Below are 15,088 nucleotides of genomic sequence, written 5' to 3' on the forward strand. Positions count from 1 at the left end.
GGAAATGAGACTAATATGTTTGTAGTCAAGCTCTGTGGGCAGCACACGGTTATCACTTTCTTTTCTCCGTGATTTCAAGAGAGGAAGATGTGCTGAGAAGCAACACCACTTTATTGCCCAACAGAAAATCCTCAGGACTTTCATTTGTATCCACAATTGGATTTCATAGGATTCTCTAGCACTCCATAAGCCTCAAAGGACTTTTGATCCTTTTTTGGTGAAAACATCACCATCTTCTAAGGGGTTGCGATGAATCAGAGGCTAAAGAGAAGAATCTAAGGTTTTGGTAAAGGTGAAAAAGTACAATAAAATAATGTAAAACATTGGAGGACATTTAATAAGCCTATAAAATCTTTATATATACATTTAAAAAAAAAAAACCTGTCATTATGTAAAGAGAAGTTGGTAGATTGCCACTAGTTTAATTGACTTCAGGAAGGCTGATATCACCGATTACAAAACTTGTTAAAAGTCAGTCTCCTTGGAAATTAGAATAAAAGACACACTATAGGATTTTCTTCTTCTGTAGCTCATTAGCTGGTTGAACATTTTTGATCTCTTACTCCTCTGTCTTCAGGAGAGCACTCTGTAAAAGCATCCACACATGGTTACAGGATCCAGTAAACGAGGGGCTGCTGAGCTTTCTTGTCGAGAGACTGCTTGACAGCAGATCCTCTGGGAAAGTTCTGGGGAAAACATGTCCTTCCTCCATGGTGGGAAATCTTAGATTTCGCTTTGGCTCCAGCTCAGATGGGGTTCGTGCACAGCTCACTGTGGCTGGTGGCGGAGTTCCACATTAGGACTCGGATATTAGTCAATAGAATGAAGATTCCCACACAGTATACCAAGAAAAAAAATTTTGAAGAACCCAATAGAAGTGTGTATTGCACTATTCTAGTTTTATTTCTGACATCAGAAGATCTTATCATCATCACTGTTGTCCTAAGTAAGGAAATAATTGAAGTTGGGAAGTAAAACATTAGCTCATTTCAATGCCATCCTTAATTAACTGACATCATGTAAATGACAGTGACAGATTGAGTGATATGACAGATTTTTAAATGTTCTTATTATTCAGCAGATTACCTTTGGAAACAGCACTTAGAAACATAGGTGTTTGGGGGTAACCCCAACTGGAGACTTTCTTTCTATTTGGCACTCTGCTCACACAGGCCCAGACCATTTTCTGTATCTGATTAGTGCCTACTGACTTGTTTGACAGAGAAGCCTCCTGGAAAAAGCATTCAGACACCCTGGGATTCAGGGAAGTTTGGTGTTCTGCCCTCGAGCTGTCTCTCCACCTTAGAGGAAAGAATGGGAAGAGTTGCGTTTCGGTGCAGTTGTTTCAAGGATGAAATAAAGTTGCTGAGTTCATTTGGTAGAAAAGATAGCTGGACTTCTTTTTAGTCTCCACACGAATCTCAGCTTGGGAGAGATGAAGGATTTTAGGCCAGACATGCCCCGATTTATTCTTTCACTTTTTAGTAAAATGAAAGTAAAAACTATTTCTTTAGGAATCAGCTTGCCCTTCTTCAGCCTTCACACCCATCAGCAGAAATGGCAAGTAAAGAACATTCCTTTGTTTCTTCTTTTATCCACTCACTCACTAAATAGTTGAGGATTTATTGTGTGAAAGATACAGTAAATGTTAGACCTGCAAGGAATATAAAGATAAGGAATTCTTCTCACTTCTAAAGAGCCTGCTTCCAGCAAATTGACAGATTTAATTTGAAGCCATCTAAGGAAATGTTGCTAAGTAATTACAGCTCTCAAATATTTGTACTTGGAGAGATGAGCAATAATGTCATAAACCATTATTCCCAAATCATCTGTAATTAATTTGTAGTATATTCATTTGGGACAAGTGGTTCTGGTTCATTACTACCCTACATAGAGTCTTGACACATATTTGGTACTCGGTAAATATTTATTAATTTGCATGTCTGTGCATGTGCGAGCACATGCACGTGCAGTGCACAGCTTGCAGAACACTGGGTGGGATGGGAGCAGGTTGAGTTAGTGGGATGAGAACAGAGGTAAAGCAGCTGTAGCTCAAGGTTGCTGGCCCAGTTGTCTGAAGGTGGACGTTGCTGAAGGGGAATTCCCAGCAATGGTTATAGGACTGAGGTATAAGGCAGGGACTTTGTCACAGAACCAAGATAGAAATCCAGTCACTGGACTCAGGGCAAAAAGTCAGAGTGAGTCCAACACACCGTTGGCTTGACGTTGAGGTCCTTGGGCTTTATGACAGTGCTCATTACTTCCTGTAGGTCATCCTCAGATTTGGTCTTCAATCCAGGTTTTGGACTGTAGATTAGTATAGAGAACTGCAAAATAAGAGGCCCAAGTATATCTGTATTCCTGTCCCAGAGAGATACAAGTTATTTCTGAATGAGGTTATTGAGGACAAATATATCTTGAGAGTATGATATTTGAGCTGGACCTTAAAGAATGCATATGCTTTGGGCAAATGGATTTGGGAGAAAGAGCATTCCACATGATGGGAAAAGTGTCCACAAACGGAAAGGCTGGGGGAGCCGTGGGAGGCAGAATGCATGTGAAGGAGCTGGTGGGAAAAGAGCTGAGTCTGAGACAAGGATGGCCTTTGTGATAGTTGCCATCCCTGGCTCCCACAACAAGTGGCTGTGTACTGAATTCATGGGGTAACTCGTTACGAACACAGGTACCTAACCACAGGTCTAGGTGAGGTCTGGGACACTGCTTTTACAATGCTTTCAAGGTGTGAGGACTAGTGGGCAACTATTGGTCTGACGTAAATGCCTAAAGGTCTAAATTAAGGTTGCAGGGTGGAAAAGGAAACAAAAGAGACAAGAAGGGTAAAATGGCTCTGGCATGCAGATGGGTATGTCCAAAAGGCATGTGAAAAAGTGGACTTGGAGCTCAGTGGTGATAAGGCCTTTGTGGTTATTTTGGACAGAAAATGGAGACACAGCTGTGGGGTAACCAGCGTTAGAGTATAGAGATGAGGGAAGGAGTGACCCTGATTGGAAGTGCATGGCTTTATGGAGATGGAAGGAATAGGGTCATGTTAAAACTGGCCATGGACTTTAATGACCTAGAGGCTGTCACCATCATATCATCATCCTCATCACCATCGTCACCTTCATTTTTGTTATTATTATTGCTTGTGATGCTTTATTTCCATAAGTTGAGTTTCTGGAGGTAAATCCAGTCCAGTCCAGGAACAATTCTATGTTAATGGTTCTTGCTGCCCACTGGTGTACTGCTTTCCAAAAGAACTATACTGATTTTAAATGCCTCCAGCAGTGCATGTGAGTGGAGTGTTAGCGTGACAAATGACAGAGTTCTTAATTCCTGCCTTCCAAATATTTATCAGACGTCACTTTCTTATAACCAAAGAAAAGGTTAAGGCAAAGACACTCTTCAGGGAAGAATTTCAAAGCTTTCTACTCAGAGGTTTAATAAAGATGGAAAGAGTGGAAACTAGCAACTTACTAGTTGGTCAGAGCTGAAGAGGGAGAAGTTAAACACTCATCAGGGAGCAGGGTATAAGTAACACAGACTTCATGTCTTCCACTCCTAAGTTATACTCTGAACAAATGGCCAGGGATTATTGTTATTTTGGATTGGTTTTGAATATTTACTTCTATCTAATAAAGTGAAACTGAGCAAAAAAGCTGAACCAAGGGAGGGAGAATTTTATGAGAAATTAGTGATGAATTGGTAGAAAGTTTAAAATATAAAGTTTGGTTAGTCTCTGACTAGGTCAATGCTAACTTCAAGAATTTTGATGTTTTGTCTATTTTTTTTTTTTTTAGATTTTTATTTATTTATTTGACAGACAGAGATCACAAGTAGGTAGAGAGGCAGGCAGAGAGAGAGGAGGAAGCAGGCTCCTCACTGAGCAGAGAGCCCGATGCGGGGCTCAATCCCAGGACCATGGGATCGTGACCTGAGCCGAAGGCAGAGGCTTTAACCCACTGAGCCACCCAGGTGCCCCTTGTCTATTTTTTTTTTAAAAAGTAACCAAAACCACATTGTCTCCCAAATTATAAACTAAATATTACATGGTAGGCCTTTCTAGATGAGATGCTGAGGGCTACATTGGCTGGTATATTTAGGGTCACATTAGTGAATTGTTATTTTCCATGGTGTGGGAAGCTTCTGTAGCTAGTATTTTGAAACAAGGCTGGGAACCGTCCAGAACTGCCAGTCCAGCTATGGGACCATACGACCATGACAAGGCTCCTTAGTCCAGAATAGATGGAGAATTATTGGGTTATCCAAGATCTGTACAAACAGCAGTTTCCCTGTGCAATATCAGAAATCGTCCCTTAGATCGTCAGAGAGTTAACCTAAGAAATAACCTAAAACTGATGAGTACAGACAAATGCAGCACTTAAAAATAAGCAAATAACACCAGGATGATTTTCCATGTAGGAACAGCAAACAAAATCTAACTGATGTACTTAAACGAAGATGATGTCAATCAGAAAGGGTTTAGTTGGGCATCCCAGTAACAGGATGGGGGTAGGGGAGACTGATAATATGGGGCTACATCTGGTCCTGTGGAAGGAGGTGGACATGATCGGTGGTAGGGCAAGGCCAAGCTGTAGGAATAAAACATTCAGATGCACTTTCTCCAATCCCAAAGACCCTGCTGGTCTTCGGGCTTCCCAGGAACTGGCCTTCAAGGAGAGAAGGCTTTATCGGGCGTGTATAAGTGCTCTCCCTGGCAGTTACTGTTCTCATGATAAGTTGGTAAACTGATGTCTAAAACATAGCAGACTCTTAATTAGACCCAGGAAACCAACTCAGCGGCTGAAGTCCAACAAACCAGGCCTGGATGAAAATGAGTTCATGTCCAGATCCTCACCCCAGTCTTCCAAAACCAGGTCGCATGGAATCTCTGATCTTTTCAGAGGGAGGGGGTTTCCCTCCTCTGGCTTCCAGGGATGATCAAAGTACAGTCCAGGGCCTGGCTGGCTGGCACAGAGTACACATTCATCAAAAGGAAATGATAGCTATTGTTATTATTAATCGTTCTTATAGCATTTGTTTTTTTTTTTTTCAGCTAACCTTTATTGAAACTTTAAACTGTGCCAGGCCCTGGGCAAGTAATGACAACTATTTCCTTTTTGTATTGGTTATCCCCATATCATTACATATAAATATTCATACGTCTCATTACTTCACTAAAATGTAAGATTCTTAAGTGCCCACTGGTATACTGCTTTCCCAGAGCACACCTGTGTGTTTTACTTTCTGCTGTGTTCTGCTAAATTATTTATACATATTTTTATCTCTTGATAAGAGTTGTAGTTTCCTTAGAATTCTTTTCATCCTCTATCACAGTATTTTGCCTATTAGGTCTTTAATAGATATTTATTGAATAAGTAAATGAATGCCCTTATCAAAAATATTCTCTCCCTGCCTGCACTGATTGGTCCATTCCAGAAATGACTGAAAATGAGAACTGATTACTATGGTAAATAGGGTGATTTCTATATGAAAATATTTTGTGCGAATATGTTATGTTCACTTATGTTTATTTACTTATGATTTCACTCCTTCTTTCATTAAAAAAAAAAAAACCATCTGGCATAATTTCAAATTGCCCAAGAAGGTGTAGGGGAAACCATCATTTTATTTTCAGTGATACACTAGCTTGATACTAAGATGTTCGGGAAGTTAAGGTGTATGTCGATTGGTTATAAAAGTATACCAATTGGAGAAGAAAGAACTGAAAGGCAGTTTAATCATCATCTGATATTTTCAAATATGAGGCAGAAAAAAAGCTTTAAAGGGTCTCTGGGCTGCCTCCTCCTTTTGCAGAGGTCAGAGACTTTCATCAGGACACACAGTGGAGCCGAGCCCAAATGCCTTCCTCTCACCTCCCAGAACAGGTGGGGTCCTGTCCAAGGTCCTGCCATCCATACGGAAGTTTCTCTGCAAGCTTGCACAGAAGGAATTCAGCAAACATTCAATACACATTTAAAGATGACCCTTGGAGACACAAACAACATTTGCCCATTTGATGGCTTTAAGTGCTTTTCCTAAGAGAAAGTGCATTCTGTACAAGCCTGACCACCCCACAGATAACAACGGGAAAAATGAGAAGACGATAAAACTAGCCTACTGGATTGCATTGTTGGCTTGACACCTTACCTCGCTGCTCATTGCTGATGATGACTCTTTCTTTCACCGAATAATACATGTGTGACTGGGGGGGCAGGACTGCGGTGGGTCGGTTACAGAGACCACCTTGGTTGCTCTGCCTGAATCAGTGCCAACCTCGGACTGCTGATCTGTCGACTCCTTCAGTGAGGGATTCTGATGGAATCATCATTTTTACTTCTTAAGCATACAGTGAGTTCAGATGAGCTGTCCGATAAGTAACAGGACAGCCAGACCTCCTGGGAGCGGCCGCATTCTTCACCTGCCTGGCAGAAGTGGAAAAGGTCAAACAGGGTCATCCCATCCGAAACTTCCAGGCAAATTGAGGGCAAAGTAGCTGACCCCACCCCTTACAGGGGAATGCTCCTCACAGACAACTGCAGTCAGAGGTTGCTGTTCTGTCTATAGCCAAAGAAATGCCCTTAAAGATGAGAGGTTTGATCCCCAGGGACGTGTGAACAGCCGCTGTGAATCACTGTAATGGAGTCTGTTACTTCCACTATTTATAACCATTACATTCGCCAACAAGGGGAAGGAATCCGTGCCCAGAACCTGGAAGGCCTTGCTTTCCTTGAGCAGAGAAAGAGTCAGGAGCAGGGGTCCTCACCCTTGGCTGCACATTTAGAATCACCTGGAGAATTTAACGAAATACAGATGCTTGGGTCTCACTCTGCACATTCTGATGTAATTGGTCTGAAAGGGGCCTGGGCCTTAGGCCAGGCTTGAGTTAATCATGGGTTTAGAGGCTGACATATTTGAGGATCAGTGACGCTGTCTCTTGCTGACTAAGGAAAGAACTAGTCTGGCCCAGTCATTCTGCAAACGTGGCTCCAGGATCAGCTATAAGCCTTACCTGGAAACTTGTTAGAGTACAAATGCACCCTTGCCCTACTGAATCAGAATTTCTGGGGTTGGAGATCAGCGTTCCATATTTTAGCATAAGCCCTCCACATCATTCTGATCCCTGTCAGAGTTTGAGAACCACTGATCTAAGTCAAGACCTTGCTACTCCAAGTGTGGTCTGCAGACTGGCAACATCTATAATCCCTGGAGCCTGTGAGAAATGTCACAGACCTACTAAACCAGAATCTGCATGCTCAAACGGTGTTCCCAAGTACGTGTGTGTGAACTGAGATTTGAGAAGCGCGGGTCTAAGGAGTAGTGGCATGTTAGTGTTCTCTCTGGACTTGAGTTGTCAGGTTTCGGAACGTTCCTAAGAGGACATGAGCACAGCTGGAGCTGGTAAGGGCAGCTGTGACCTGCATTCTGCTGCCTCAGGAAGAGGAACTTAAATGGCATCTGTCACACATGTAGGGTTTGACTCAGAGAAATTTCAATAGTAGATAAGGGGTGAACATGGTCGTAAGAAATAAAGCTACTTTTGGGTTTTTTTTTTTTTTGAGATTTTTATTTTATTTTATTTTATTTTATGTCAGAAAGAGAGAAGGCACAGGCACAAGCAGGGGAATGGCAGGCAGAGGGAGAAGCAGGCTCCCCGCTGATCCTAGAACCCTGGGATCTTGACCTGAACCGAAAACAGACCCTTAACCAGCTGATCCACCCAGGCATCCCGAAAAGCTTCTGTTTATCAAATAGTTGCTTGGAGCTTTGTAGGTATAACTGCGTGTTATCCTCGTAGAAAATCAGAGAAAGACCATCCATCTATCCATCCATTCATCCATGCATTGAACGACTACTGTGTTATGTAAGTGTGGATGCCGGGTACTTTTCTAGGTGCATCTTTGTAATCTAGGGATGCCCCCACCCCCATTATGAGGCTCAAATCTGGATCAAAGAGCAAACGGTAGTACATAAATGGATGTATAATACAAAAAAAACATAGGTGTTATGAAGAAAGGAAAGCAGTGTAAGGGGAGGGGATGAAGGAAGTGCTACAAAGTAGTGAGGGGAGGAAAGCCTCTCTGAGCAGATGGCATTTGAGGGAAGACACACAGACACTCTTAGGGGGGCAGGACATCCAACAGGACACAGGGAGGGAGGAGAGCCGTGGTTAAACGTAAGTTTGGAAGATGGTCACAGGTCAGGTCAGCCTAAAATTGAATTGTCTCATAAGCCACGGTAAGTCTTCACAGACAAGGAAGACGAGGAGGGCTTCTCAAACTTCAGGGTGCCTGCAGATGGCCCGGGACTTTGCTGAACCGCCACGTGCAGTCAGCAAGTCTGCGGTGAGTCTGCGGTGAGCCTGTAACCCGCGCTTCCGACAAGCTCCAGGAGAGGCTGGGGATCCTGGCCCGTGGGCCTTGCTGAGATGAAGCGGAGGGGACAGGGTTCGGGACAGTTTCCTGTATGCACTCTGTTTATAGAAGAGCTGCTTTATCCCTCTTTATTTTGAAGGAGAAATAACATGGAAAACCGAATGCCTTGCTAACTGGTGAGACTTTGTGTTGTCTCTTGTGAAATATTTAAACAATGTAAGAGACCCCCAGCATCTTGAGACAAATGTTATTATCAGTGATCATCTCAGTGTAATATATAAATAAAAAAACATCAAAATACCCATGAGCCTCAAAATCCAGTGCTTTGTTCTTACAGTAAGGGACCTGAAGAAGCCAGAATTTGAGCAGAGGAACCTGATGGCAGGCTCCACCTGGCCTGACCACCTCCCCCAGACGCTCTGGCTCTCACCCATTTGCCGCCTTGCCTTTGGTTCTTTTCACCCCATGGGAGATGCTTAGTGCTCCCAGGTGTGGATGGGCTCTGGGGTGTCCAAGAAACATGAACCAGTTTACATTCTCAAATCAGTCCAGCTTGAGTAGAAAACAGAACAAAACAAAACAACAACAAAAAAAGGGGTGAGGAGGTATGTAGAGTTTGAGTAGTTAGCTCTGTGCTTCCCTCCGTGAAAACACTCACAGCTTCCAGTACCAAACAGACATTCAAAGGGAAGGACGATTCCTTGCTTTCTTTTGTCACTTGATATTCATGGGGTCTTCCTAGCACCTGGGGATGGAGGGGCGGGGGGAGTGGGGAGATGTTCTGTGTTGTATATGCCATTGCATTGATGAATGACATGGTTTGCTTTGGTTTGTTTTCCTCCCCTTTTGTTAATTCTCTGTGTTCTTTTTCCTTTGTGCTGCACGATTAGGACCCTGCAGTGGGACACAGACCCCTCAGTGCTCCAGCTGCAGTCAGACTCAGAACTTGGGTATATGTCTGCTCTTTTGTTACTCCTTTTATTATTTCTTTGCAACCCTTGTGTTGAAATGCTGGAGCTGTCGTTTCCCGGGTTTTCCCACCTTCTGTTGAGCTTCCAGTTGGATAAGTTTATTTCCTTCCATTAGTTTCCTTATAATGTGAAACCTTGAATAAAGTCTCTCTTTGTGGAAAACACCACAAAAAGGTGGCTTTTGATTTCTCCTTCTAAATTCCTATTATCGCAAAATGTTACTTTCCTGAAACCAAGATACAAACATACACCCACACCTTGGCTTCAAGCTGGGGCGTGAGCATTCTGTGGTGGGAGCTGCACTTGACTAGATCCTAATCATCCTTCCCCTCTACTAACAAGTTGCCTTGGGTTAATTTTTGTTTAAAATTGGTATTAAAATGTCCTGTCTTTGTTCGTTTCCTTTTCTTTTCACTTTTTTGGGGACTCACAATAAGCATTTAATTTAAACCACAATAAGCATTTAATTTAAACTAAGTTTGAACACGTGAAGATTCCTGTTTAAAGAAAAAGCAGATTTGTTGCATTTCTCAGTATTAAGAAGTTGCAAATATTCTATGATGGATGAGGTCTTCTACATTGTAAAGATTTTTTTTCCTCCCTGAAGGAAATGTACCGTCCCAGGTTAAAAGATAGCTCCAGAATGGAAAATTTTCCCCCAAAGAATAAAACACACAAGTCTGTCTTAGAAAAGGAGTTTACTTCTCTTGTAAGATGGAAGTTAGCTGTGGGGATGCATAATATCTTTGCAGCTGGGTGTTTGTACCAGCTCATGCTCAAGCTCAGGAGATCCGGTCCGTCTGTGTCTCTTCCCAACTTTTCATTCAGTGAAATCCGCTTGAAATCAGCCATGGTGGGAGCAGTTACACCGTAACGACTGGCAAATGTCACAAACCAGGGGCACGCTCCCTTGTTTTCGCAGCCATTAAGAGACATTTGCCAGTATGCCACCAGGTACCTCCGTATGTGACTAGCACATTTTATTACAGTGTTTTACAAGAGTATCATTTTCCTTCTTTCTATATTTAAGCCAATGCATCTCAAAGTGGGCCTTTATTTGTTTATTTAGTTACCATTTATTTTGAATTCCTGAGATTCCTGGGCACATTATCTGTGGGTTTCTATCAGTGTCCGTGCCTACTATAGGTGGACACGAGTTGGAGGACTGTCTGGGCGTCAGGTTAAATGTCATCTGCCCCTGGCCCTTTGTGTATTCGAGAGTTCTCAGCAGACTCACAACACTGGTAAACTAAGGAAATACTCTAACACTTCAGGTAACTGAGAGCACTCTTCCAACATCACTAAATTCTTGGCTATTTAGTTCTGTAGTTCATTGTATATCATGTTTCAATTTTTATTATTTGAATAACCAAGAAATATGGCTTAAATCAAGCAAAGGAATGTGAAAATATAGTGTGTTATAATTCAGAGGAATTTCAGAGTGCAGTCCTTCAGTATTTCATTGTGTTTTTAAAAAATGGATGATGGAACTGGCAGAGACTCTAGCCTATGCACTTAACAGATTTTTAGACAGATTGTGGCCTTGCTAAATTACACTTGCTGATGTGGAACAGTTGGGAATTATCCCATTTAGATGTGTTTTCCAAGCAAAAATTCAGTTGACTATGCAGATTAAAACTTGTGACTTATTCTGGGGAGATGGCATATCTGTGGCTCCCACCTTGCCTGCCACATTGTACTTCAGATCAGGCCCAGTGAGTCAAAGAGAGATGAGAGATGAGATTTTCTCAACCACGGAGTGGTCAGTGGTGGAGAGCTTGTAAGGAGCATGCAGAGAATATTTGAGAGAAGAGATTATTTTAGTCAGATTACAATTTTAAATACCGATTAATGAAAATTTCCCGTTTCTGATAGTCCTTACATGCAGGGCAGCCTTCCCCTCATACACAGTTTGATAAACTATACTTCAGGCAACAAGATTTTTCTAGAGATAATTTTATTTCCTCTTCTTGATCCTTGGCATGGGGTTGATCATAGCCCAGAGCTTCATCTGTCACCAGATTACTCTTTTAATTTAAATATAGTGGACATTTTTAAAAACAGCTTTATTGTAGTATAATTGACCAAAAAATAAGCACACACATTTAAAGTATTCAGGTTGATGTAACATGTGTGCACATCTATGAAACCATCACCATGACCAAGATAATAAACATATGTATCATCCCTGTAAGGTTCCACACACCCCTTTGTTATCCTCGCACTGCTTCTCCCCATCCCCCAAAACAGCTGATCTGCTTTCTGTCACTATACTTTCATTTACATTTCCTGGAATATAGAATAAATGAAACCATGCGGTGGGTATGCTTCTGACTGACTTCTTTCACTCAATAGCTATTTTGAGGTTCGTTCATGTGAGGTGTGTATCAGTGGTTCATGCCTTGTTCTGCTGAGTGGTCCATCATATGGACAGGCCAGTTTGTTCATCCGGCCACTTTTTGATGTGTATTTGGGTTGTTGCCTGGTTTTCTGCCCATTACAATAAAACTGATGAACCTTCATGTACAGGTCATTTTATAGACATACACTTTCCATTCTTTTGGGCAAATATCACCAGATTGAATGGCTGAATCATACAGTGGATGTACATTTAACTTAAGAGATGGTCAAGGTATTTTCAGAGTGGTTTTAGTGTTACACATTCTTACCAGCAGCACATGAGATCCTCAGTCCCTCCCCATTCTTGATGACACTTGATTTGGATTTTTTTTTAGTTATTGTTTTTTTAACCACTATTAAAGGAGTGTAGTAGTATCTCATTGTGGTTTTAATTTGCATTTCCCCAGTGACTAATGGTGTTGAATATCTCTTTATGTGTTTCTTTGCCACTTGAATATCTTCTCTGATGAAATGTCTGCTTAAATCTTTTGCCCTTATTGTTTGTTTGTTTTCTCATTTAAGAATTTTGGGAGTTCTTTACATATTTTTTTAATTTATTTTTTCTTTATTTAAATTCAATTAGCCAATGTACAATACATCACTTCTTTACATACTTTGGGATACAAACCTTTATCTGATAAATAGTTTGTAAATATTTCTCTGCATTTGTGGCTTGTCTTTTTCATTCTCTTAACTGTGTCTTTAAGAAAACAAACCTGTTTAATTTTGACAAATTCCAACTTACAAATTCGTTCTTTTATGGATCATGTTTTTGGTGACATAATTTCAATATTCAGGGATTTTTAAAATAGGTGGTAGAATACAATCTCTTATGAAAGCATTTGAGTTTGGGGTTTTATCATGGGGGGAAATTTAAAAATACAAATTCAGTAACTTTAATAGTATGGACCTATTGAAGTGATCTGTATTTTTCTGAGTGAGCTTTGGCAGTTTGTGTCTTTGAAGTAATATGTCCATTTTATCTCCATTGGCAAAATTATTGACCTAAAACTGTGTTTGTATTCCTTTATTATCTTTTAAATATCTGCAGAATCTATAGATATTGTCACCTCTCTCATTCTTGATATTGGCAAATTTTGTCTTATGTCCTTTTTTCTGGTATGGTAGAGATTTATCAGTTTTATCAAATTTTGTCTTATGTCCTTTTTTCTGGTATGGTAGAGATTTATCAATTTTATTGATCTTCTTAAAGGACCAGCATTTGGTTTCATTGATTTTCTCTATTTCTCTATTTTCTATTTCACTGATTCCTATTCTGATATTATTTCTTCTGCTTACTTTATATTTAATATGGTTTTCCTTAAGTTTCTTAAAGTGGAAGCAGAGGTCATTGATTTGAGATCTTTCTTCATTTCTAATATAGGTGGGTAGTGCTATAAAATTACCCATAAGTACTACTTAGTGGCATCTTGCAAATTTTGGTATATTTTTGTCATTTTGATTTAGTTCAAAATAGTTTCCAGTTTTCCTTTTTATTTTGTCTTCAACTGATGAGTTATTTAGAAGTACCTTATTTAGTTTCCACCTGTTTGGGGATTTTCTATAGATCTTTCTGTTACTGATTAATTCAATTCAACTGTGGTTAGAGAACATATTTTTTAAAAGAGTTTTTTGTTTACTTATTTGAGAGAGGAGGCAGGAGAGGGGTAGTGAGAGTGAGAGAAGGAGAGAGGCAGGCAGACTCTGCGCTGAACCCAGAGCCTGACATAAGGCTCTATCTCACAGCCCTGAGATCGTGACCTGAGCCAGAATCAAGAGTCAGCTTCTTAACCTACTGAGCCACCAGGTGCCCTGAGAACATATTTTGTATTATTGGTGTCCTTTTAATTTGTTCAGACTTACTCTATGTTACTGAGATTCTTTGGATCGTTTGGTGTACAGTTTTCAAAAAATCTAGAAAAACCTGACCATTAAATGATGGTCAAATATTCAATTTTTTTTTCTGTTCCTGCTGCTCTTCTGGGAACTCAAATCACATGTATATTACAGAACTTGAAATTTTCCCACAGTTATATTGCTCTGTACTTATTTTTCTTTTCTATCTGTGTTTTATTTTGGATAGTTTCCCTTGTTTTATGTGTGTGTGTTCACTACTCTTCTGTTTTTGCAATATTTAGTATTCCATCAAGACTACTGAGTGAATTTTTAATTTCATACATTGTGATTTTCAACTCTAGAAGTTCAATTTGGGTCTTTAAAAAAAAAACTTACATGTTTCTACTTAACTTTTTAATACTTGAAATACAGTTTTAGTAACTGCTTTGATAGCCTTGCTTGCTAGCCCATCATTTGTATTAGTTCTGGGTCAGTTTCAGTGGTCTGACTTCTATCTTTTCATTATAGTCATTTTTTTCCCTGCTTCTTTGCAGGTCTGCTTATCTTTGGTTGATGTCAGACATTGTGCATATTAGTTTGTTAGGTATTGAATGTATTTGAATTTCTATAAATCTTCTTGAGATTTGTTCTGAGGTACAGTTAATTCACTTGGCAATGGTTTGATCCATTAAAGTCTTTCCTTCAAGATTTGTTAGTTGGGACCGGAGCAGGGCTCAGTCTAGGGCTAATTAGTTCCTGCTATTGAGGCAAGACACTTAACATGGGTTCTACACAATGGCCCCTAAATCTTGTTTTCTAGCCAAGTGGGAGGGAACAGATACTAATCCTGTTACTGTGTGAGTGCCCAGAACTCTTACCTTTGATTTTTTCAGATAGTTCTTTCCTGGGCCTCAGATAGTTTCCTTACATACTTGTACTGAGTCAGTACTAAGCTGAATCCCTCAAAGGCAACCCTTAGAAGATCTTTGGAGTTTTCTCTTTGTGCAGTTTAACTTTCTATTATTTTGTCCTGTCAATTCTAGCCACTTTGGTCTCCCTAGACTCTCTGCTCCATCTCCTGAACTTAGGGAGCCTGGTAGATTTCATGTGGATTTCTTCCCTGCAACATGGCCTGAGAATTCTCTCAATGCAGTAAGCTGGGCATTTACCAGAATCATCTTCTCTTTCCCCTCTCTTGTACATCACAGTTCTTTGTTGCCTGACCTCCAGGATCTTACAAACTGTTGTTTCATTTAAATTGCTGCCTCCCCCCCTTTTTTTGGTTGTTTCAGGCAGAGAGTAAATCTGGTTTCTATTACTCCAACTTCATTAAAAGCACAAATATTGTGTCACTTGATTCTGATTTGTATATTATCTTGTATGTTTACTAGATCAGTAAGCAAATGGCAATGTAGAGAAATAAGGGAGATGATAAGGCATTCAGAAAAAAAAGCCTCAAGAAAATTACAAATAAAATGAGAATGTAAGTTTGACTCTGGTGTTTTT

At 40.4% G+C, this 15,088-nt stretch overlaps 1 protein-coding gene across 4 annotated transcripts in view; it reads left to right on the top strand.

Moving 5' to 3' along the window:
- LOC111147261 (dynein cytoplasmic 1 intermediate chain 1) overlaps positions 1-15,088 on the top strand; it is a 268,219-nt gene that overhangs the window by 15,545 nt on the left and 237,586 nt on the right. For 2 of the 4 annotated variants that reach the window (XM_022503188.1, XM_022503189.1), the window contains exon 4: positions 9,266-9,325. The exons of the other annotated variants lie outside the window; for them this stretch is intronic. In XM_022503188.1, coding sequence (XP_022358896.1) covers positions 9,266-9,325 — 60 coding nt within the window. The remainder of the gene's footprint in view (positions 1-9,265; positions 9,326-15,088) is intronic. 4 annotated transcript variants of the gene reach the window in all.

Source organism: Enhydra lutris, unplaced genomic scaffold (genome assembly GCF_002288905.1).
Source record: "Enhydra lutris kenyoni isolate GAN:26980312 unplaced genomic scaffold, ASM228890v2 scaffoldscaffold16, whole genome shotgun sequence".
NCBI lineage: Eukaryota > Metazoa > Chordata > Mammalia > Carnivora > Mustelidae > Enhydra > Enhydra lutris.